General features: G+C 38.5%; 1 protein-coding gene across 1 annotated transcript; it reads right to left on the minus strand.

The window, feature by feature from the left end:
* Window positions 1-2,978: 2,978 nt before the first annotated feature.
* AFM (afamin) lies at window positions 2,979-25,284 on the minus strand. The gene is made up of 15 exons (XM_011236370.3): window positions 25,132-25,284; window positions 21,337-21,385; window positions 20,895-21,027; window positions 19,766-19,977; window positions 18,818-18,950; window positions 18,112-18,209; window positions 17,203-17,332; window positions 14,471-14,685; window positions 10,758-10,890; window positions 8,330-8,427; window positions 7,185-7,317; window positions 6,008-6,231; window positions 5,074-5,206; window positions 3,795-3,856; window positions 2,979-3,148 (listed from the first exon to the last, which is right to left on the minus strand). The coding sequence occupies exons 1-14, from the start codon at window positions 25,217-25,219 to the stop codon at window positions 3,821-3,823; spliced, it is 1,815 nt and encodes a 604-aa protein (XP_011234672.1). The 5' UTR covers window positions 25,220-25,284; the 3' UTR covers window positions 2,979-3,148; window positions 3,795-3,820.
* Window positions 25,285-26,577: the final 1,293 nt, after the last annotated feature.

Consider the following 26,577-nt stretch of genomic DNA (forward strand, 5'->3'; position numbering starts at 1 on the left):
GGATGGCTAAGACTTTGGTTGAGAGCTGCCAGACTGTCACCCACTGCAGACACTACTGAGTAATCATTGCCCTCTTTCTCTATGAACCTTGACTCAGCCTTAGAATCATTCACCGCTCAATGCCACAAGGCAGCCACTATTAATTGATTGGAGCTGACACTTAAAAAAAAAAAAGCAATCATTGCACATGTGCTAAACTAATTCCCCTTTTTTGTAAAAAAAGAATGGACAAAACTTTCATCCTGTTGGAACTCTCATCTCAGAGTAAGAGATTCTTGAAAATATAAAATGATGTTAAGTCCTTCATCAGTGACTAAAGGTGGAATTTCAGACCAGAGGAAAAACAAGTAGTGAGGATTAGTTAAACAAAGGCAAGGGGATGAGTTTTCTGGTAAGACTCAAAAGAGCACAGAATTTTTTCCCTAAGAGAGTGAGATCTTTACACTGACTTTTAAGATAAAAAATGGAAGGTGTACAAGATGCAGTGATGATTTTTAATAAATATTATTTCACCACAAACCTAATTCTTATCTGAGTCATAGAAACAGAGGTTGAAGGAACCTTAGAAAGACCAGGACTGGATCCGTGGATCCCACAGAAAACCTGGCTGGGGATTGCTTATGCACATGCAGTCTTGGCACTGATTATTGTACCATGAAGCCTACCCCACTTAGAATCATTGCTAGTACTAGAGAATTTTTCATGCCCTGAATTCTGGCATGTTCTAGTCATTGGTTTGAGTTCTGTCTGAGCAATACAGAGTATGCATGATGTGCCCTCATTCCAAATCCTCTCTTCTCTAGGCAAAATATATCTTTCGAAGAAACTATTCCTCTCCCTCCTCTCCCTCCACCACACTGGTTACGTTTTTTATTAGTATGTTCTCTGGCACATCAGTAGAGGGTTGTATGGCAAGTTCCTCTGTGATTATAGAGTCTAGTGATTAGAGGCTGTTAATCAATATCTAGCATTTCCCTGAGTGAGTGTGAACATTGAGGCCATGGAATGGGAAAGATGAAGTCACTGGCAGTTCACAAAATGCACTTGAAGAAAGGGTGTTGGGTGCCTGGGTGGCTCAGTCGGTTAAGCGTCTGCCTTCAGCTCAGGTCGCGATCCCAGGGTATTGGGATCGAGCCCTGCATTAGGCTCCCTGCTCAGCGGGGAGTCTACTTCTCCCTTTCCCTCTGTGTTCTCTCTCTCTGTCTCTTGCTCTATCTCAAGTAAATAAATAAAATCTTTTTTTAAAAAACGTGTTCATTGCCTCCCTGTACAATATGGGACTGCTTTAATTTTAACCCAGCGGGTTCCTGGGTCTCTGGTTTCATATCTGCTGTGTTTAGCACAGTTTTGGACACGTAGCAGAATCCACTACTAGGTACCAAATTGAATTAGCTAACTGGGCTCTGATTCACTTCTGTTTGCTAAACTTAGAATCCATTATCTAAGTAAAACTTTCTTCCTCTTCTTCTCATTAGTAAATGGAAGTGTTTGAAAAATAACAAAAGGACAAAATAACTTCATAAAATAAACATCTATTATCTGCTGGCCATGGTATTGGCTACTTTATATAGTAATTTAATACATTTCTCTAAAGCCTTTGTGATATGGAGATCATTCTCCCACGTTATACAAAGAAATGGAGGTCTTGGACTGTAGGGAACTTGTTTGAGGCCGTACAGCAAGTTAATGGCAGTAGGAATTGGATGCTTCTCCCTACTACTCCGCCTACACCTTAGCTTAGATTGAGTGCCTGTTCAATGTGCTCCCACAGCAGGGGACTTTTTCTATCCCTGACATCATATGTGATTGCTTGCTTACTATCCTTCTCCCTTGCCATGGGGAGCCATCTCTAACTGGCTCATGTTTGTATGCATAATGTCTGACACGCAGTAGGAGTCTAAAATATTTGTTGATGAAATAAATGAAAATCCCAAAGACTACACAGTAAATGCTATGTCAAAAGAACTCTGTGACTATTCTCAAGTATTGCCTCTTAAATGGTCATCATCTTCCATTTCAGACACTAAAACACCAAAAACTTTAAAAGTTTAAAAAACAGGATAATCAGGCCATGAGCACATGACCAATCTTCATTTCCTGGCTTCCCAGCCATCCCCCAACCCCCTGCTTAGACATGCCCGACAAGCACTTACATCTTCAACATTAACAGTTACAGCTTGGAATAGTAAGAGACAAGAGCCATTGTCCCTGATGCCTTGGGTGCTCCTCCCTCTCTATGAATGACAGATTTTATAAGTCATCCAACATGGCCACACCTAGGAGACAGGGTGTACAGAGGTCAAGAATATTGTTCTGGGATTAGAGGACTCAAAAGCTAACCTTGGTTCTGCCGATTACAATGAACAGATCGGTTTATCTCCCCAAGACTCAAGTTCCCTGTTTGTAAAATGGGAATTAAAATGATATCCACTTCAAGGCGCCTGGGTGGTGCAGTCAGTTAAGCACCTGACTCTTGGTTTTGACTCAGGCCCTGATCTCAGGGTCATGGAATCAAGCCCCACACTGGGCTCTGGGCTCTGTGCTCGGGGTGGAGGCTGCTTGAAGATTCTCTTTCTCCCCCTCTCCCTACTCCTCCCACTTGTGCTCACACACACTCTGTCTCTCTCAAATACAAATAAATAAATAAATCTTTTAAAGAGAAGGCATCTACTTCATAGGGTAGGGTTCCATGAGATAATGCACGAAAAGTACTTCGGACGATGTTTCACACGTTGAAAACATTCAGGGGCCGCGAGTAATGTTAGGAGCAGCAGCAACTGGAGGGCTGTCTTCCCTCAGCTCGGCATGTCCTTTCCAGTAGCAGCAAGGACAAGCATCTGTGAGGATTCTGCCCACACCATTGCTGCCTCAGAGCCCCGCCTTCCCTGGAACAGCGTGCATTTGCCAAGGACCTGACGATGCCAATGGAATGAATGCATCCTGATTGGTTAATTTGGTCATCAAGTTGACACATGACATCAGTCTTTGAGAAATAACTTTATGATCTTGTTTATTGCTCGCTACAATAACATGATTTCAGGGAAAGGTTACAGAAGAATCTTTTCACTGCCGCCTTCTCAGAAAACAAAATCCACCACAGGACAGATAGGAAGTGGGTAAGTCGGTGTTCCTCTCTTCCCCCCACAACCTGGGAAGAAAAAATAGGATCTTATGCAACACAAGAATGTGAAATCGTGTAACTTGGGTGATGGGAAGTCATGTATATAGAAAACTGTGGTAAGGATGTTGTGTTTCTTATAGATGCAAACCCACTCCCTGTGGCGGTCAGGCCTCTCTTCCCCAACGCTGAACATCAGTTTGTTCCTAGAGTTTGTGTATGAGTCTTACCTAAACTGCAGAGGACAGAGCATCCTTTACAGAGCTTTGTGAAATCACAAACAAACTGTTTTTCATTTATGAACATGCTGTTGTGTCCAGACTCTTAGGGCAGGTTTACTGAGGCCTGTCTGCCCATCCTCCACCCCCCTCTCCCTGTCAATATTCACAGATTTCAATTGCCTCTCCATTCGGGTCCAGACAGTTGAGTGCAGTAGCGGAGAAGAAGGACTGGGTACCTTTTGGCTCCCCAGAAAGCTGTGAGAGAAGCGCTACCACAAATACTGCCGCCCAGCGTGGTACAGACCGAGAGACGTGAGAGGACCAAGATGGGCCTGTGGGGTACGAGGCATGTGGGATGAACCAGAAGCAGACACCGAAGCACCAGAAGGGAAAATCCTGGGTGGCCACATAAGCTACATGGACATTTGGCATTCGGCGCAGAGAGCAGGGATTACCTTTGGTGGGTTTTACTTTGTATTTCTTAAGCAGCCTGGCTTTTGGCTGCCAATTTGGGACCCTGAGAGGGAAGAAAAAGAAAGAAAAACACATAGAAAAATTTAAGACATGATTATTTAAATTTGGAGATGCATGTTGCCTTGAATTTGGGGAAGAAAAATTAAAGCAGTCCCATCTTGTACAGGGAGACAATGAACACCCTTTCTTCAAGTGCTTTTTATGAACTGCCAGTGACCTCATCCCTCCCTTTCCATGGCCTCACTCAGGTAAATGCTAGATACTGATTAATAACCTCGAATTACATTAAACATGTATCAAACAAATGCTAGATATTGATTAATAACCTCGAATTACATTAAACATATGTCGTAAAAGCTAATAATTTGAACCACACACACACACACAAATTCCCACAGACTAAGCCCTCCCTTAGAAAAAGCAGAGGGCTGTCAACCAGAATGAAGACTATGTGTGAGCGTGCGTGTCTGTGACCAGGTGGGAAGGATATGAGCGGCACTAGTTTGTGTGTGCACGTGAATTGTGAGTCTGGGGTAGAGTGGGAGTTGCTGGGAAAGAAATGGTGAGAAAGGAATTGGAAATCAGTGAAGAGCTACTTCCAAGCAGCCATCCATTGGGGCTGGCCTTCACACGTACCTGGGAATCCTGGACCACCACAAGCTGGCGAGAGACTCCAGTCACTGGAGTGAGAACACTCAGGGAGCACATCTCCTCTTCCTCCCCCCTCACTACACACACCCCCAGACAACTCCTCCCTTCACACACATGCATGCACACCTGAAGGATGCTGTGACAAGACCCATGAAGGTGAGACAGCCACCCCCTGAGAGACTTCACAGACTAATACCCTTCCTGCTCCCCTCCCTTTGGAGCTGATTATGATTTCCTTTGCAAATCAGTCTGGCTACTCGTTTTATTAAACTAATGAGGGATTCAAAACAGGACAGTATGGACCAATGGTATAATTCAAGGATAATTATCGCCATTCTCATTTACAGATGGTGAAGTAATGTTCAGTTGAAGTTGAATGACCAAGATGACAGGAATTAGAACCTGGGTTCTCCTGACACCTTTTTCTTACACCCTGTTGTTACCAAGGAGATAGTGCCGGGGTCCTTCAACTTGAGACCTCAGGCTCACGGTGTTCTCAGAGGCCTCAGAGATATTGCAGGGAGGAAGCAGGGTCCTATTGGGAGTTCTGTTGTCTTGTATGTGACCAGGAACACCAGCTGAGTTTCAGTGGAGAAGAAATAGAGCTACCTCTTCATTAAAGCAGGCTTCAGGCCCCTCGGCTTTGCAACACTTCACCACCACGTTCGTGAAGTCCGTAAGCAGTGACCGCAGGGCCTCGTCTGTAAGTTCAGGCTTTCTCTTCACCAGATTGACAAGAAACCTGTGACTCAGAGGTGCCAAATAGAATTAATTAAAGACTTCTTTCTTAAACTTCTCTTCTCCAAAACACTTGGCACAATATCACATACCTTGGGGGCACTTGATTGGGGGAAGTACAAAAAGTTAAAATATTCGTGTTCAACTTGTGGGATGGATTTCATGGTAACATTCTTCAGAGGGTTATGTAATCATAAACAAAAATGATATAAAAAATGTGAACATATATTAGGTCTTCCTTATGCACAGAATTGTAGATTATGTGATTCCTTTTGGTCTTTCTAGAAAATTCATTTTCAAAACAACCTCTATTCCCTTTTTCTCAGTAGCTGAATGCTGTTTCCACTCCACTTGATACAGACAGTACCTCAATCCCCACAAAAAGTGTTATTCTTTAATATTTATATGTTGCCTGAGAAGATAAAATTCTTGTCCCTTTTAGACCTCTCATTTTTTCAAACATTAAGCAAGATTCTCAGGACAAATATCTATGACATTCCCTCAAGAAAGTCCAGTTCATTATGAACCTGCCCGTGAGAGTTTTTGCTGGCTGCCCTAAGTCCCCTTTCCAAATCAGTGTACTGGACCCTCCATGCCTAGCAAAGGAAAAGACTAGCTAGGTTTTGACTTATAAGCAACAGCAATAAGTAGGTCCCGCTGTTTTTCTGGATTGGAGAGACTGGACAATTTGATGGAAGGAACAGGATTAGAACACCAAGATCACATATGCATTACAACACACCTTCTCATTAATTATGTGCCTTCAGGCTGAAGAAAAAAGATGAATGGAAGAGAATGTTTATACCTGTCTTTCTTTCTTTGGAGCTCCTCATTATGAGCCTGACATAAGTCTGTGTGAAAAGTGAATAAATCTTGAGATGTAGATGGAGGCACATATGTTTTATCAGCTTCCAAGCCCTCAAAGCAGGGCCTTCTGAAGGCAAAGTTGGTTTTACAACAGTGGTCCACATCAGGGTTGATGTTCCGATTTTCATTTATTCCACATAACTCTCCAAGAACTAAATCCATCTGTCCCAATGAAAGTTGGAATTCAGATATGACTTTAAAACTCAGGGTTTTGAAATATGGTTAGAGAAACAGATTGTTCTAAAATGACTGCTAACTGTACTCAGAAAAACCCATGCACTTGTAAACATGATCCTTCATACGAGGCAAAGCAGAAGCTTGCCTTATAACAAAATTTCATCCATTGCAATTCAAATGCCTATAGGTTAATTTCTTGTTAGCATATATACAAATCTGTAATTGTAAGCAGAGACCTGCAAAACAGGCAACTCAAAGTGGCAGCCAAACACTGTGGCCCTTTGATTTATTCCCTTCCTAGAGTGTCCTCCAGGATAATCTCCACCCCAGCCCTCAAGAGATACATCCAAGTTGTGATTCCGCCTGAAGCATCAATTCTCTTACTGGCCTGGGGGACAAGACTGAATTTGTAACATTACTTAAAATTACAAAGTTTCTTATATCATTCTGAAACAGTATCATTATTCCTGCCATTTGCCCCAACAATTTTCAAATAACAAATTAGGAATAAGAAGTAAGAGGGGCTCTTAATAAGAAGTAAGAGGTGGCTCAGTCGGTCGAGTGTCCGACTCTTGATTTCGGCTCAGGTGATGAGCTCGGGGGTGTGAGATCAAGCCCTGGATCAGACTCCACACGCAGTCTGCTTCTCCCTCTCCTTCTGCTCCTCCCGCAGCTCGCTCTCTTTCTCTCACTCTCAAAAAAAAAAAGAAGTAAGAAAGATGATTTGGAGAACCCCAAGAAAATATTTAAGACATTCTCCTTTGCTTCTTAGGATTGTGATGCAGTGAGCCCCCCCTCAAAACTTTGACGTTCCTTGCTTAACAATGTTGAAAACAATGACGAAAGGTATATAACTGCCTAACTGCTACAGCTCAATGAGTACAGCAGATGCCTTTTTTTTTTTTTAAGGAATAGTTAGGCACGTGGGCCATGCTCACCAAATTATCAACGCAGGCGAACTCTTCACTCAGTGTGCAGCACGTGGTCAAGGCTGTCACCATTTCCTTGCCAAGAAAGGTCAGTTCTTCGGTGGAGAGCTGGGGGGCTATCTTTGTGAGTTTGATAAGGTAGCTGAAAGAACATTTGTCTGTTTGGTTCTAAACAAAAACAGATACCCATTTTACCTTGTCTAGCTACTTGAAACCCTAACTCTTCAAGGCTAGGGACAACCAAGGAAAAGACAACGTGAACCTCGGCTTTCTCATAAAATGGTAGAGAACTGTCTCTTCACGCCCTATTTTCCCACACCCTGCCTCCTAGATTCTGCATTTTTGGCTTCCTCCTAATTTCATGGTAATCTCAGAAATTCTCAGATTTGCCTGGGAATATAGGAGCTCCACAGCAGCAAATACCTTGGCTAGTACATAAAATCCTGCTTGAAATCCCTTGCATAATTAATAAATATCTTAAAGGGAGAATTTAATTAATAGCTACATTGGAAAAGAATAATCTGAGATGAAATAAACTAATATCTTTAACAGGCTGATTTTGGGTTCTCAGTTAACAGCCGATTGCAGAAACAGTGAAATCATATCTTTTAAACTGTGTTTTGATTTAAAGATGTCTGGTTTAAACACACACTATATTAGCCTGGTAATTAATTAAGAGAATCCAGAATAAACTGTCTATTACTCATGAATGCTCACAAAAGTACTAAAAAATAAATATTAAAATGTTAAACAAATCCAGAATTACTTCTATAAACTCAGTAAGATGGGTTCAAAATCTGGGCAAACCATCTTTTCCTTGGGAAATTCCAACAACCTGAAGTTTGCTCTATCCCCTGCCTTCGCAAATGGGACAGAATCCAGAGATTCTGGCTTGGGATTGACAAAACCAAGTGAAAACTTAAAGCATTAGAGAATCAATTTTCTATAATCCAGTATTTCTTTCATTTCTAGCCTCATTCCTAATAAAGGCTTAATATGATAGCTTAATGCACATTCTTGACCTTTGTGTTTTTATTCTTTCCCAGTTCATGGATTTGCCATAACTGAAAGACTGAGCTGAATTGTTGACACTTTGTGGCACTTTTTATCTTATCCTGGTCACAAGTGTTAACCAACTTGTGTAAGTAACTTACTAGTGTTTCAAGTCATCTTTCCCCAAGTTCTGGAAATGTTCACATTCTCGTTGAACTGTCTTGAGGCTTTTCTCAGTTGTTTCATTGAATTTGTTTTCCTAAAAATAAGAACAATCATATTTATGAACATTTTATCTAAAATTTAATTATAAGCTTCATGTCAACTTGTTAAATAGCTTTTATTTGTATAGTATTTTCAAACAATCATTACCCCATATTGAGAGTAGGTTTTTTATATGAGTGTGTAAGAAGTTAAATCTTTTCAGCTATAAATCTAGATATGGCTTTTACCAAAGTTTGAAATTCCTAATTTTTCATCATCTTGTATATTTTTTAGAGCTCTCCAGCTTTACAAAGTATAATTCAAATCTTCTGTTGACAATGATCATATTTGATTATCACTTTCAAGTGGCCAGAGTAGTCTTTCATTTTTACATAAAGGAAATCAGCCTTATGAAGTAAAGTGACTTGCCTAGAATGACCCAGCTAGTCAGAATTGCCACAGAACTTTTTAATCATATTTGTCCTTATTTTGTGTCTTCTTTTTCATCATTTAGATTTGGAACTTTAAAACTCCAATAATTGTCTTCAAATATTTGACAAGCTCTATCTCCTCAGCATGAAATTGGATATCTACTGAGTGGCCACCAGAGAGAAAACTACATACCAGTGAATGGGTGCTGTGGGGCACACTGTGGCTCCATATGAAAAAGAATTTTCTAGCACTATGATTCATTTAAGGGTCAGGAACAGACTCCTTTTAGGGACAGTGGCAGAACTAGACTGAAAGTCAAGTCCTCTTACTCCATTGCTCAAATATGAATGGGTGTAAACTGATTTTTATGGCAAGTGCAAGCAATGTTTTCAATAAAGCGAAAGAATTGGTATTCAAGGTCTTTGTCTTTCCATATGAATGTTAGGATTGTTACTATTTCTGTAAAAAATGCTATTGGGACTTTGATAGGGATTGCATTGATTGTAGATTGCCTTAGGTGCTATGGATATTTTTAACATTATTAAATATTCCAATCCATAAATAAATAAAGTAAAAGAAGCACATATCAAATGAAGGAGAAACAAATCAGAAATGTCAAATAATTAATTTCTCTAATACATAAGGAATGCACATGAATTGACACTAAAACACATTAATTTCAACAGGAAAATGGATAATGGTCATGAACAACTTATTCACAAGAAATTTATAACTACAATAGTTAAAATCACATGGGAAAAAGCTACCTTCACCTAAAAATCAAATAAGTGCTTAAAACACAGCCACTTTTTTTTACATATAAATCTAGCAGTTAATTTCCTTGTGCAATCATGGTGAAGGTGGGGTGAAGTGAATATTTTCAATCACTGTTGTAAGACTGTATGCTGATAAAGCTTTCTAGAAAGTAACTTGGGCATTTTGGATCGAGTGTTTTTGGTTTTTTTTAAAGTCTATATACTTTGCCTAATAATTTCCCTACAGATAACCCATCTTAGGAAAATAGTCATAAATATTAATAGAGATGAATGGAATGAGATACTCACTTCAGAGTCACTTATAAAATTAAAAACCTAACTAAATGTTCACAATGTCCGACACACAGTAGAACAGTTAAATACATCATGATGATGAGATTCCATCATTTAAAATAAAGTACATTTGGAAATCTGTTTAATGACATAAAAAGTTTTCTATGATAGTAACTTAAAAATAGATCCAGGGGCACCTGAGTAGCTCAATCAGTTAAGCAGCTGACTCTGAATTTCAGCTTAGGTCACGATCTCGGCTCGTGGAATGGAGCCCCACGTCAGGTTCCCAGCTCAGTGGGGGGTCTGCTTGAGGATCCTTTCTCTCCCTCTGCCTCTGCCCCTCCCCCTGCTCTTTGTGTGTGTGTCTCTCTCTAAAATGAATAAATAAAATCTTAAAAAAAATAGATCCAAAAATTTAAGAAAGTATTATTCCAATCTTATTTTTAAACACTCATATGCATATATGCATAGAAAAGATGAAAGAAAATGTTAATTATAGCTATTTCTCAGTGACATTATCGAAGTTTTTATTTTATCTTTGTAACTTTTGGTACTTTCCTTATCATCTTTGATAATCATTGATTATTTTTATAATCATAAAAAATCCTATATGGCTCAATAAAATGCAGAGTACATAAATAAAGATCTAAATGTGAAATATTGAATGGGAAGATTTTTTTGCATCAACACACAGAATTAGTAGTTCAAACATTGTGCAGAAACCTAACATGGTATCAGTCTTCCCAGTGATCAGTTCTGCCCACACGGAATTTAAGTACAATCAGATGGGTCAATCACATTTCTTACCCCCTAGTCCAGAGTAAAATTTTGAGGTCAGGTATGAAGGATTTGTTGTTAGGCTTTGTTTTGTCTAGTTCTGTGAGCCCAGAACAGTGGGACCTACCGCGCGGCGGTAACAGTCTGGAGGATTTTCTGTGTGGCAACACTCTTTCAGAAGATCTTCATACACTCCAGCAATTCTTAAAAGCTCTGGTATAGACAGTTCTGGATGTCTCCTTGAGTGTTCATAAAGAAACCTGTGATGTGTAAAATGTTTCATATATTAGACCTTACAGAAAGAACAAAATATCAAATCCTGCTATCTCTTAAGCTAGTCAGATCTTGTGACACTGAGTCTGCTTTCAAATGCTAACGTCCTCCTCCGGTTTGCTCAGGGACTGATTTCCGAGGATATTTCGACTACAGGGCATCATTTTACAAAGGTTCTCTTTGGTAGTATGCTTTAAATCAACAGTGCTTTTACTGGAGAGGATAGAATGATTAGAGTTATCCCAAGTTAATTATTAGGATGATTTGATGCATAAAACCTCAGAAATAGTGTCTCGTGCTAGCGATACTTCAGAAGATACATATTGAGTCTAATTCTGTTGGAAACTGCATTCAAACCTCCAACTTGAGATGGTGGAGATGTGGCTACTCCCCACTCCAGGGCCGCCTTGGTGAGAGACTGGGAAGCAGTTCTGCCCGTGACTTTATCCCGTCACTTGTCAAACATGGGAGTCACCACCCCTGGAGCTCTAAGTCATTGGCAGTGGTTTCCATGGCCTCAGTGAGAAGCGCCAGGGGTGCAGGCAGTGTGATTTGGGAAGAAATGGGAAAGCGAGAAGAAAAAGGCTAACACTTATTAAGCCCTTAGTAGGTGCTAGCACTGGCTTGAGCTCTGGGCAAAAGAAATAAAGAAGTGCTTCCTAGCTCCGGAAACACTTTTCCCGTTTAACTTCCCTTAGTCCTCAAGGTCAGTACTATTTTACAGCTGAAGAAAAGAAGTCTCAGACCGGGGATGCACCTCACTATTAATGGAAGTGTAACATAAACCCAGGTCTGGTAGAATGCCTACTTCATTCTTTTCTAAACCAAGTTGACTCTCTTCGCAGGAGAGGCGTGTCTGTTCTAAGCACCCCGGCTGCGCTCTTTACAATCTTCTTCATAAAAAAATCTTATCAGGGTGCCTGGGTAGCTCAGTCTGTTGAGCAATTGCCTTTGGCTCAGGTCATGGTCCCAGGGTCCTGGGATGGAGCCCCATGTCGGGCTCCCTGCTCAGCGGGGAGTCTGCTTCTTTCTCTCCCTCTGCCTCTCCCCCCTTGTGCTCTCTCTCTCTCTCAAATAAATAAATAAAATCTTTCTTAACAACTTTATCCATTTAAAATAAGTTAAAATGGCCTTCCATGTTTGGCAAAAGCAACACCTCACAAAAGTTTCTCAATTCCAGGGAACTCTGCACCCCTTTTTGGTTTGCAGCCTTTGATTCTCCTGATTAATCTTGGTTTTTCTGACATCGTCTCTTCTGCTTCTCCACCTGCCTTCTCAGTCTTGTTTGTAGGATATATTCCCAGGCCCTAACGCAGCAGCATTTACCCTTCAGAGACTCAAGGGCTCTTCTTAATATCTGATGTAAATCACGGATCTTTCTACAAGAATAAAATCACAGCTAAAAAAACACCCTACCAAAAGGCTGCAAACAAAAATTCTTAGAAGCCTACCCTAGCCTGGAAGAGCCATTGAGGTCTTGTGTCAAATGTTTACATCCAGAAACACTGCACCGTAAAACTCTGTTTCTGGCTCAGCGTGCTCACTGTTGCTCTGTGATTTCTCCTCAAACACTATGTTGTAATATGATGATGCTGATGATGATAAGAATTGCTTCCATTTGGTGAGCACATGTGTCAGGTAGAAGTGAATCACATTACCTCTAACATTTTGTTCAGATTGAGTTAATACCCACAACCCATGAAAAGCAATAGAACACAGTGGTTTGGTTCTAAGAGCAAGAGTCAGGAGCCAGACAGCTCACGTTTGAATCCTGGCTCTACCACGTGTGTGACTTGAGAGCAAGTTACTTAACTTCTGTGCTTCAGTCTCCTTACCTGTAAAGTGAGGATAGTAAAGTATCCTAACCTTAGAGGGTTGTTTTGAAAAATAAATTGGTTAGTAGATGAGAAGCACTTAAAATATGGTAAGTTTTCAATACTCTGTGTCTTCCAGAGCTCCAAGTTCACATACAAAATTGTCTCATGGTACTCGAGACCACATGGATGGACCTGGAGGGTATTACGCCAAATGAAATAAGCCAGACTGGCAAAGACAAATACCGTACAATTCCACTCATAAGTGGAATCTTAAAAAAAAAAGACTACAAACAAATGAATAAACAAAAAGCAGAATTAAACCTGTAAATACATAGAACAAACTGATGGCTGCCAGAGTGGGAGGATGGGCAAAATAAGTGAAGGGGAGTGGGAGCTACAGGCTCCCAGTTATGGAAAGAATAAGTCACAAGAATAAAAGGCACAGCATAGAGAATAATGTATAAACTTGTCAAATCGCTGTGTTGTACACCTGAAACTAATGTAACATTGCATGTCAACCATACTCAAGTTAAAAAAAAAAAAAGTCTCTTGACCTTCCCAATGATTGCTTCACGTGTGCCTCAAAGTCAGTGTGATCAGATCCAAACATATTCTCTTTCCCACAGAACCTTCAACCCATACTTCCCGTCTCATTGAATCTGAAAACTACTTACCCAACCACCTAAGCCCCAAACTGGGATTCATTCCAGATGAAGTTTCTAAAAAACAAAAGTGATTTTGTCCTTCCTTATTCTTCAGTGAAAGCCCTTTAGTGGCATCTCGTTGCTTAACTTGCCTGTGTGATCTGACCGGATATACTTCTTACTACCCTCCTCTCTCACTGCAAATACCCTACACAAAGCCACAAATACACCAGGTGGTTTTATACTTCTATCCATGATCTACCCCTTCTGTCTAGATTACCAAAATGTCTTTAAGTACCTCTTCCCTATCAAGCCTTTCCAGGTTTCCCAGGTACAATTGGCCACTTCCTCCTCTGTCTTTACGTTATGGATTATATAGTGCTCTCAGAAATAAAAGAATATGTTGTGAACTCATTTATTTATAAGTCTGTCTCTTCCCACATGGCATTCCGTGTTGATGAAAGCTTACTGTGGATAAAAGCTCTGTCTAACCTAGGATAGTGCCTAGATTATGTTTCATTACCAGTAAACTTGGAATGAATGAATATTCTTATATGAATTTTATATATGATGATGTGAAACCCAGAGAGGTTAACTTGTTCTATTGACCCAACCAGGACTCAAATCTAGTCCCTTTGGCTCCAAGTTCACTAGATTCCCTTGAATAGCTGTGGAGTGGCATAGCATGGCAGTTCAACCCACAGCTTCCCAGACCAGACCTCCTCTGGTCAAATCCTTACTCTGCCAGCTTTTAGCTGTGAACCTTTGACAAGTGATTTAGCTGCTCTGTAGTTCCATTTACTTATCTGAAAAAATCGGGAAATCGTATTGGTTTTACATGACTGTTGTGAGAACTAAAACAGATAATCTACATGAAGTATTGAGCCCATTGTCTGGCACATATCAAGTACTCAATAAATGTTAGCCATCCCTATAATCACACAATTGCATCTTCTTAAAATCAGGCGAAAATACCATGATTTTTTTAAAATTATGTGATACCCAATGATTTAAATCGTTCCCATTCCTTCCACCCAAATTAGCCAAAATAGGTCAAATCTTAAGTTTCTGTTTGCCTTATAAATTTCAGTATAGACTTATGTTACTCAGCCATGAAGATCGTTTGATTAGCATCTCGTTCTTCACACACATTTTCGCTTTCAGTAAATTTCACTTCTCTTAGAGCTAACTCCTTTGGTCTATCATCTTTAGTTGAGGAAACGATGCACTCGCCACGCTCTGGCATTTTCTTTTCACAGCACTCTTTGATTTTGCTGGAGATGGAATCTTGTTTGGAACAAATATGGCTCATAACTTTGCTCTGTATGACAGAAGAATGAAAAATTACTTTATTTTCGTCATTTCTTCAGGGCTGGATTTTCCTTCATAACGAAATGGTTGCGTACAAAGCCAAACATGAGCCTCACATCTGGAATTGCTTCGTCAGATAACTTGATCATAATATTTAAATTTTGTCTTAATGTAAAACACTTGAGGTTTTCACATGAAGTAAATTTTATTTCTCAGGATTTTAAATGATATGATTATGAAAACAAACTCTCTTATAAGTTCCCATTTTATTGTCAAATATTAATCTTTTAAATACTTCACTCCTATTCTCTTGATATATTGGCATTTTAAATTCTAAGTGCTGTTTCTTTCCCCTTCAATGAAGGCCACCAAAGACATGTGACTAGAATATCTATAATCCTAGATGTCTTCTCTTGTGCCCTGAAACTATATGGCCAAGCACACAGTAGAAAGTCAATAAGTATTTGATAAGTGAATGACAAAATGATAACCAGATGAACTACTAGAGCAACTACCAGATAACTACTTCTCAAACATAAGAAGCTATCCTACTCACTGTTATCATTTCCTATGGTCATTAATTTGAAGATGTTCAAATTGTCAAATAATATACAAAACAAAACCCTTCCTGTATCCCCTCTCTCTATTCTTCATCCCAGTTCTGACCTCCATGTGAAATGGTGGGAATAAGGGAGAAGGTGAAGTTCTCTTATTTACGCATTAGTTGGATAATTTTTTAAAAGCTGATCTGCCCCCTAGTCTCTTTTCCAGACTCCCCAGTATGAACCTGCATGTTCTTCCTCCTTTCTCTTCCACTTTCATGTGTACATGAGTTTCAGAAAATACCAAGCTATTCCAGGCCTCTCTGACTTTGCCCAAGCTGTTCCTCCTCTTCTGGTGAACACTGAAGGTGAAGAATGGAATAAAACTCTGGATTGAAGTGACAAATGGGATAGGGGTTGTTAGCACCGTGTTCGCAACCAACCAGATAGAACCAGGAAGCCAATCCTTGCGAACAGATACTCATTTCACTGAAGGCCATCACTGTTCTGGGCAACACATCTCTTTAATGTCTGGAATTCACTTATGTTTTGAATAATCTACAATTTAATTTCTCTTATTTCTCCATGAAGACATTAAAAAAAGAGATACTAAGGACGTAACATAATATCTTAGTTTCAGCTCCAAACTTCACACAAAAATCCTCAATTACATTCTAATTCAGTATATAATATGTAATATAATAAAAACCCACATATCCATAACCAAACAATAGAAAAATAGTAAGATTGCTTTTAATTGGAGTCCGACTAGGGACAAAATAATTCTTGGGGACATCTGTTGTACACTGCTTGAAATAAAATGTATATATCTTCATATTCTAAAATTCAAGTTAATTAACATACAGTTTCACTGTGAATTTAAAACAGTAAAACTAATTAAAAGTCACTAAGAAAAAGCCTCATTTCAACTAAGAAGGCAGGATTTTTTTTTCTTTTTGTTTAAAGATTTATTTATTTATTTATTTATTTAGCAGAGACAGAAAAAGAGAGGGAGGTAGAGAGCAAGGGAGAGTCAGAGGGAGAGGGAGACAAGCAGACTCCCTGCTGAGTGGGGAGCCTGGGGCAGGGCTGGATCCCAGGACCCTGAGATCACGGCCTGAGCCGAAATCAAGAGTTGTTTACTTAACTGACTGAGCCACCCAAGCTCCCCAGAAGGTGAGATATTTTTAATAAAATTGTGTTACTTTTGTGTGCATGAACAACTTAAACTAAGTCAATAATTTATTTACCAGTATATGCCCTTAGAAAATCACTTTAAAGAATAACATAAGAGTTACTTTAAATTAACATCTCCACTTGTTTGACAAGACTTCTCCTAAATAGCTGGAGGAAACTCAGAGAAAGCAGTTCTTAAAAATGTAATGGTAAAAATCATTCTCTGAGCTTTACTCTTTAATTTCTAATATCTCTAAAAGAAGATGTGCAATATTAAAGAAAACTTCAATCTGCCTTAAATGATTCTAAATTCTTAAAGTTTCATGTCAAGGACTTTAGCTGTGTAAAATAGAATCTGTTGAGTAATCTAACAGCAATCCCATGTGTAAAAAAATCTGAAAGTTTTATTTGAACTTATTTGTTAACATTTTATTTTTTTCTTTTATTTATTTTATGTTATTATTTAATAATTTATTAACGTTCTTTTTTTTAAGATGTATTTGTTTATCTGAAAGAGAGCACGTGTGCACGTGCGATGGGGGGGAGGGGCAAAGGGAGAGGGAAAGAGAATCCTCAAGCTGACTTTTGGACGAGTGCAGAGCCTGATGCGGGGCTCCATCCCAGGGCCCTGAGATCATGACCTGAGCCAAAACCAAGAATCAGCTGCTTAATTGATTCAGTACCTAGGCGCCCCTTATTAACATTTTTATTTCATGTGGCAAAATAGCCACATTATCAGGGCAACTTCAGAATAAAAAAAAATGGCTTCCCCAAATCATTATTTTTACTTGGTTTTAGAGAATATTTACCCTGTCACGGATGCACTGCACAGCATCCCCTTCACAGCATCCATCGTACTTGGAAGAAACATCTTTTAGGAGCGAGGTAAGTTCCTTAAATTCAATCTTGGGAAATTTTTGACTAAGTATAGCCACATTTCTGGAAAAAGAATTGATAAACCATTAAAACAACTTGAACGGCAGGTAAGACAAGGGGGACTTCTTTGCTGAATCAGTGTAAATAGCTGCAATAAGAATTGGAACCCTTGTTTTATTCACAGATATCTTTACCAAGGAGCTGTGTATATGTGGCACAGCTCACACGGTCACTCAGCAACTCTTAGGCTGACATTCTGAGTCCTGGACCAGGAGCAGGATAAAAAGGCCTGAGATACATGCTTGCTTCCATAATTTTTATAGCAAAACATATTTTGTCAGGACCACAGCTTCCTGCTGTGAACCCATGGCAGGGATAGATAATCCATCCCAGAACTCTTCCCTGCTGATCTATTTGAGATCTCGGAATTTTTCTCAAGATGTTGCAATAGCACCATTACTAATTGGTCAGGATGAGCACTGGAGATAAAATTTATCCTTATAAAGTTGTCTCCTAGTCATTAAAGTCAAAGATGAATGACTACATCCCATCTAAAGCATTGGAATTTTAAAACCCTTGTTGGGAACTCCCAGACCAATTCAGATTCCCAACTAACCAAAGAATATCTCAGAAGTAACCCTCTTTCTCTCTAGGGTCTCCCCACCTCCCAGGTTTCTTCTCTTGTTCTGCCCTAATGTCCTGGTTCTGAGCTATCCATGTGGACTGAGAACCACCTCAACACCCCTGGAGAAAAATAGAAATAAAAAGTCATCAACAATTTAACAAAGATGGGACACAGAGGTGAAAATATCAGCAAAGACAAGATTTATATTAAAACTCACATTGATTCTAAGACTTGCAGTCCAAATTTCATAAGTGCCCCACAGACATTTTTTTGAAAAGAAGATGATGCTTTTAAATATTGTATGACAGGTTCTGCCTGAAGGAGAAAAAAAAATTATTGAAGCAAGAGCAAAATCCCACTATTCTCCCATTTCTTAACTACATCTCAACCAAATTCTCCAAAATTTGCTCGGAAACAGAAAATCTATGGGATTTTTATCCTAATAAGTTTATATGTCAAAAGAAACATGTATTTGTGGCACATTATAAAAGTTAGGCCAGTCTTCCTGATCACTGAATTATGCTTGGTGGGAAGGTAAATGGTACAGTGTGCTATGAGCTTGTCCATCTCTAATGGGATGATTAAATTTTATGGGCAGCCAAAAGAGGGTTTGTCCAGAATAAAAGATAAATGCCATCTTTACCCTAGATATTCACTCACTAAGGCTTTCTTCCAATTTACCAGGAAGACAATACTAGAAGAAAGACCCTGGAAATAGGCAACTGTTTTTCAAGAGTCTCAAGTAGTAAGAAATTTAGATCAGCAGCAGGTTTGTCAAAGCGTTGAAAAAAAAAAAACAGTGAAAGTGGCAAGAAAATGGCTGATAAATGGTAAACAACCCTTTGCTATAATTTAACTTTAGGCAAGGATCTGCCATTTAGGGTGACTCCCTATCATTTCAATGTAATAAATGTAATACTCACCTTTGTCCGAAAGCAGTTAGCTTTGTCTTGTTCCTCACAACATGTTTTAGTCATCTCTTCAAAACGAGCAGCAACAGTTAGAAGTGTAGGGGCAAAAACAAAGGGGTTCCTTCTGGAAATTTCATAGATATAACTATAAAAGAAAAAAAGAGAGAAGGAGGGAAAGGGGTTAAAAACAGGAAAGAAATTTTAAGAAATGGTAGACAAGGGATGGGAAGAAAGGGGAAGGGAAAGGAAAGATAGGAAAAGGCAAGATCGAGTTGTAAAACTGAAAGAGGAAGGACTTCCCATCATGGAAGCCTTCAATACAAGGCAGCATTATCCACTCTCTAATAAAAGTTTTATCAATTAATTTGCCAACTCCCAAATCAGAGTAATGATTACGGTTTTCATCCTGAACACTGAACTATGGCTGTGGCCAGGTGGTCAGCAGCTCTCTCTTCCATATCCGAAGAACAGCTACCTGTGCACACTCCATCTGAGACCCAGGAATTTTATTTACTTATGTTCAAATCCACCTGTAATTTAAGTTTCAATGAGCACACCAGCTTTCCAGAAAAAGTCTCTGCTTCTGCAGTTACTGCACTATTGCAAACAGATTTTTGGTAAATATCCCTTGATTTAATGTTTACCCTCAGTAAAACCTACACCTTCCCTTTGGGAAAACTAGATTATTCCCTCCAGTAGCAGTTTGGCCCCATGCAAACCCTCCATTCTAGGGCTTACCACATTAGAAAATATGTATCTTTATTGAAATGATCTTGAAAGTAGATTTCATATCTTATTCATACTTATATCCTCAATGCTGAACACAGGACGTGACCCACAATACATGACGAATGAATTAATCCATCAATGATACTAGCTATGTTCCTTCGGAATAGATATTGGACTCAGCCTAAGAATAATTCTTCAACTAGGTAATTCTTCTACTAAAAGAAAACTTACTTGTTTAGAAAAGATTCTCTGTTATTTTTATAAGTCTGGCATTTCTCTTCAGGATCCAGGGTAGGAAGAGGAGGCAGAAATCCTACATCAGTTTTCTTATTATGCAAGAAACAAAGTTTTCTCTCCAAGTCGACCTTACTGCAGCAGTGTGAAAAATTATGCTTTTGTGGCAGTCCCTCCAGAGCACATATATTTTCCAATAAAACATCAGTCTGGACAACAGAAAAGTAAAAGACACCTTTTATTCATTGTAAATTTTTCAGTCTTCTGAGATGACACAATGAATACGATGAGTGATGAGTGTCACCCTTCAGGAAAGATATTCCAGTTTTTCCAGTATTACCAACAAACCATTGTTACCCACACCTGTGACAACCATCCCACAATTTGGGGAACTTTTTCTACCCTATCCTGGGGCCCTTTAACCTCTTACACCTTCTTTTCTACTTACACTTCCCTTATATAACAGCTTTTTTTCCTTTTCTCTCAAGGTGATAGGGTCAGAGAGTGAATGTGTTGGTAAAGTACTAGCATAGTGTTTAGTAATAGTCTTCTAGAAATGCAGATGGTGGGGCGCCTGGGTGACTCAGTCCATTAAGCATCTGCCTTCGGATCAGATCATGATCTGGGAGTCCCGGGATCCAGCCCTGTGTTGGGTTCCCTGCTCAGCAGAGCGTCTGCTTCTCTCTCTACTTCCTCTTGCTCTCCTTCTCTCTCTCCCTCTCTCAAATAAATAAATAAATAAAATCTTTTTAAAAAATAAATAAATAAAATACAAATGGTGACTCTATTTGGCAGAGGCCCAGAAAAAGGGGTGTGACATTAGAGCATATATTGAGAGAGGCAGCTACAGAGGGTACTTCTTTACTTCTGTGCACGTTGTCAGACTATTGGCTGCCTCCCTGCCTGTATACATATGGCATGGACTGCAATCTCCTAGCCAATTCCTCCTGTGCGCTGTAATACAGAATTGCATCTCTCCAAGGAAAGTACCTTATCCTAAATTCCAAAGTCAGGCGAAATAAAAAACGAGGGGGCATAGAGCATCTCTTTTTTTATATTTCAAGCCAAAAATTCTCTGTTTAACAAATAAGCTTATTTGTTTAAGAAATGCAAACAATTTACTTACAGCTAATTTGGAGCACACTGGGAGTGTCACGTCACCCAAGCATTTATCTCTGTATTCTGTCATGGCTTTTACCAACACCTCCACTTCTTCAAAGGAGGCCTCCTGAATATATTGAGCAAATACGATGATGGTGCTGCAACAGTCCACACAGAGTACACAATGATCACCTGTAGAATTTCCACTTCTGTCCAACAAAAACTCAGAGAAACATTCACTTGCTGACTACTCCCAGGAAATTATCAAAGTGTGAGGGCTATAAATTTTACAATTTCTTGACAATTCAATTGCCTCATCTGAATTTTATGAATAATATTGTATTTGCTTTTTAAATACAGCTTCTATTTAACTGAATTACTTTTGAGAAACATTAACATTTCTCGAATATATCAGAGAAGATCATGTAAACACCATCATCGTCAAAAATAGTTTAGAGAAAACTCACATATATCCAACATTCTCCTCTATAAATTTCTGGGTGATATTGACATCATCTGAAAAGCAAAGATATATAGGTTACTATGTGTCCTGGTATTTTAACGTTTTACCACTAAATAACCACACATGACATCTACATTTACAAAGTATAAAATAGAAAACTAATTGTAGAAAGTAATTTGGTATACTTAACAAGAGGAGAAAAGCCTTATAAACCAAATTTGAGATTTTAATCACAGCTTACTATGTACTCAAGAGATATTCATTAAATTGAATTGACTTGAATTAATATCAAACTGACCAGACTTCAGATTGGCATTGATGGTTCCCCAGACACAAATGTCAAATCCAAGCACCATTTTCATGCCAAGTATTTATCATGTATGACTAGGAATGAAGATTAACTGATATAAGATGTAATGCTACTACAGGGCCCAACAAGAGATGCCACGGTGTGCTTGTAGTCAGTATAATTTTTAATGCTAGCAGAAACAGATATTTAGTTGATCTCTGTACGAGTCTAGAGATCAAATCATTGATTCTCTCCCAAGGAGCTTATATTAATCAGAACACACTTACATTTGTCTGCATAGACTACTTTCATGGAGTCCTTACTTTTGCAAGTTATTGTGCTGGACAATATGAGGCAATCAATGATAATTAAGACATCTCCCCTGGACCTCAGGTTTCTAAGCACTCTCATAGTTCAAGTGACTTATGAACATGACTATAATCCAACTGAGAATGTACCTGACATGCTAAAGTAATATGGGCAAGTCTATGACAGGAATGCTTTATGATCCCTGGGTGAGAAACCAGGAAAAGATTATAGCAAGAGTGGCATATGAGTTGAGTCTGAAAAATGTACAAGATTTCAGCTAGCAGAGAAATTAGGAGGCTCATCTCTCTGTGTGGAGAGAATAATGTGAGTGAAATCACAAAGGTAAGAAATCTTGGGAAGTATCTGGAGAAAGTCAATTAATCCACTTTCATGAGAGAGTGGGTCATAACGAAGAATGGAAACTAGGATAGAAAGGACTTGGATCCACATTTTGGGGGTCTTGCATAGGGGCTTGGGTTTCAAACAGAAGTTATGAAAAGCCATTGAAAATGTTTATATAGAATAACAATATGATTTTTTCTTTTTTAAATTGAAATATAATTGACATACAGTGTTATGTTAGTTTTTGGTGTACAACATATTGATTTGACAATTCTATATATTACTCAATGCTCATCACAATAGAGTCACTGTCTGTCACCCATACAACATTATTACAATATCATTGACTATATTCCTAAGTCGTGCTTTTCATCTCCACGACTTATTTATTTATTTTATGACTGGAAGTTTGTACCTCTTAATCCCATTTATTTATTTCACCCATTCCTTCACCCACCTTCCCTTTGGCAATCACCAGTTTGTTCTCTGTATTTAAGAGTCAGGGTTTTTGTTTGTTTGTTTTGTATTTTAGATTCTATATAAAAGTGAAATCATACGGTATTTGTCTTTCTCAGTCTGACTAATTTCACATAGCATAATAACCTCAAGGTCCATCCATGTTATAATGAATGGCAAAGATCTCATTTTTTTATGGCTGAGTAATACTCCATTGTGTATATATACCACATCTTCTTTATCCATTCATCTATTGATGGACACTTGGGTTTCTTTTATATTTTGATTATTGCAAATAATGCTGCAATAAAAACATAGGGGTACATATATCTCTTCAAATTAGTGTTTTCATTTTCTTTGGATAAATACCCAGTAGTGGAATTGCTGGATCATGTGGTATTTTTAATTTTTTGAGGAAACTCCATACTGTTTTCCACAGTGTCTGCACCAATTTACATTCCCACTGATAGTGTACTAGTGTTCATTTTTTCCCACATTGTCTCCAACACTTATTATTTCTTGTCTAATTTATATGCAACCACGAAAAACCTTGAATAGCCAAAACAATCTTGAGAAAGAAGAACAACTGGACTTACCACGATCCCAGATTTTAAGATATGCTACAAAGTTGTGGCAATCAAAATAGTATGGTACTGGGACAAAAATAGACATATAGATCAATGGAACAGAATTGAAAGCCCAAAAATAAACCCACGTTTATATGGTCACATATAATGTGACAGAGAAGGCAATAATATGCGATAAGGAAAAGACAGTCTCTTCAATAAACAGTGTTGCGAAAACCAGACGGCTACATGCAAAAGAATGAAACTGGACCACTTTCTGACACCATACACAAAAATAAACTCAAATGGGTTAAAGACCTAAATGTGAGACCTGAAACTATAAAATCCCTAAAAGAAAACACAGGCAGTAATCTCTTTGACATCAGGCTTAGCAACATTTTTCTAGCTATGTCTCCTAAGGCAAGGGAAGCAAAAGCAAAAATAAACTATTGAGACTATGTCAAAATAAAAAGCTTTTACAAAGAGAAGTAAACCATCAACAAGATTAAAAGGCAACCTACTGAATGGGAGAAGATATTTGCAAATGATATATTCGGTAAGGAGTTAATATCCAAAATATGTAAAGAGCTTATACAACTCAGTACCAAAAACCCCCCAAGCAATCCAAGTAAAAAAAATGGGCAGAAAATCTGAATAGACATTTTTCCAAAGAAGGCATACAAATGGCCAATAGACTCATGAAAAGATGCTCAACATCATTAATCATCATGGAAACAAATCAAAACCACAATGAGGTATCACCTAATATGATTATTTCTATATGCTAAGAAACACTGGGCAGGTAGGGGTATATCTAATACGCAGGGAATTAGAAATAGACACAGTGCCTGGCAAAGGGAAGGTGAAAAGAACTATTTGTCAAATTGCTGGGTGGGAGAATGAATGGATGGATAGAAAAAAAGCAAGAAGCCCATTAGGTGACTTTTGCAATTGTTCTATTGAGAGATCAGCAAGACATGAATTTTGTTAGGAGTAATGGAAAATTAAAGGAAAGCACAGATGCAAAATATATTGAAGAGACAAAAATCAACAGGATTTTTGAAGAAGTCGTTACAAGGGGCAAAGAAGAATTCAAAAATGGCCATTCTTCAAACCCTGTGACAGGTCTCACTAGCAGGCACTGTGGGGAGTATGGAATTAAGTTGGAGTCAATCCACATCTTCAGAGCCACTGCAATGCTTACAGGACTTTTGTGCAAGTTACAAAGAAGTGCTTCATCCATGCTAGAACGATTACAAAAAAACAACTCCTCTAAACAAACGAAGTTCAAAATGTTCCCCTTTGGGAAGAAAATATATATAAGTCACCTCTTCCCCCAGGCTGACACTGCCTTGGCCAGATTTATTAGTATGTACAAATGTAAGGATATTTATAGACTGTGCAGTTGGAAGAAGCAGGGTCCTACATACCCTAAAGGTGTTTACCACCTCGCTGGGACATACTTTGGACAACCAAAGATTATAGAAAAATCCCAACCCATATCTCACGTTCCACTGTTACCATACACTATATACATTTGCAAGAAATATTGATATTTTCAAATCCGAATTATATATCCCAGCAACACTTTCTATACTGCCATAAAGCTGGCGAGCATTTGCTGGGTGTGATAACTATTATCTCTGTCTATAGATTGGGTAACATGACCATTGAATACAAAATCTGGAAAGGTTAGTTCTGGATATGTGACCAGTATACATCAACTCATGAGAGGGGGGGAAAAGTGAAAAATTAGATGAAAATAAAACAAGGCTAAAAAATGAGAAATTATCCCAACCTAGTCATTCCTTAGCTAATATACAAGTAAATTTCTTACCTACATCTTGAGGCTGTGTGGGCAGGGTTAGGGATTCAGGCACAAAGAACAGGAAAATAACAAAACCTGTAAGTTTTAACTGTTTCATTTTTTTTTTAAGAAATCACATTCACAAAAGAAAGTAATGTAACTGAGCAAGATCAAGTTTTTATATTATTCTTTGACACTATTAGTAAAAAAGTAACCTGTTTAACCTATTTCTCATATACCTCACGTTTGATTTTTATTTGATCACGTTGCAGATTTTTTTGCTAATTATTAACTAGGAAAAAAATTATCTCTGTGTTTTACTGGAAAAATCTATTGAGTTAGAAAAAAAAGTCCACAGGTTAAGTATGCACAATACCTAATCAAATAGACAACCGAAAAAAAAAAAATCTTAAAACATTGCAAATGCTAAAGGAAAAGGGACTAGAATAAATAACTCACCAAAAAGGAAACACTAGAAAGATGCTAAGTTTCATTAGAAGTCAAATCAAAGGAAGTTAAATTTTTAAAAGTATAAAATTTGAATTTTTTATATACCTGACAGAATTAGAAAAAAGAAAATAATTAAGATGTCCAATTCTGGAAAACGTATAGTAAAACAAGTCTCATATAATCAAAGCTTTTAGAAAACCAGTTTATAATAAGGATCAATAATCTTGAAAATATTCATATTATTTGAGCCAATCACTCAAACTCTGGGAATCTACAGTAAGAACATGATCTTAAATATGGAAATATTTGTAAGTACACGATAAGCTGGAAGTCTATTTTTAGTTATGCCCACTAAAAGGGCCTGAAAACAATAGCAACCAAGCAGTGAGGAGAATATTTTGTGTTCACATTTTGGGTTCTAAACACTCTTCTCTACTAATAGGATCCTGAGCTTCTTTTTTTTTTTTTAGATTTTATTTATTTGACACAGAGAGAGACAGCCAGCGAGAGAGGGAACACAAGCAGGGGGAGTGGGAGAGGAAGAAGCAGGCTCGCAGCAGAGGAGCCTGATGTGGGGCTCGATCCCAGCATTCTGGGATCACGCCCTGAGCCGAAGGCAGACGCTTAACGACTGAGCCACCCAGGCGCCCCTGGATCCTGAGCTTCTTAAAGAAATGAATAATTCCAGAGCTGAGACATGAAAAATAGAAGATGAGCTGAGAACACGGTGTCAGAAACTAAGGAAGTACTCAAAACTTGGTGGGGTCGTATGCAAAAAAGGTAAAAGCCAACGGGACGATTTGACATTATAAATAATGACAGGAATGCATTATAACCCGTTATGTTTTTGAAAACGAGTCTTTGGATCTATACCCATCCAAAATTAAAACAAAAGTAGGGAAAGGAAAAGCTCTTCTCTACAGAAGAATGCCAGCTAATAAATGTGATTAGTAATGAACATCACAGCTCGTAACAGCATAGCATACACTCGACAGTGGTATAGTCTCTCTGTGGGTTACTATTGGT

This window comes from Ailuropoda melanoleuca, chromosome 11 (genome assembly GCF_002007445.2).
Source record: "Ailuropoda melanoleuca isolate Jingjing chromosome 11, ASM200744v2, whole genome shotgun sequence".
NCBI classification, from domain to species: domain Eukaryota; kingdom Metazoa; phylum Chordata; class Mammalia; order Carnivora; family Ursidae; genus Ailuropoda; species Ailuropoda melanoleuca.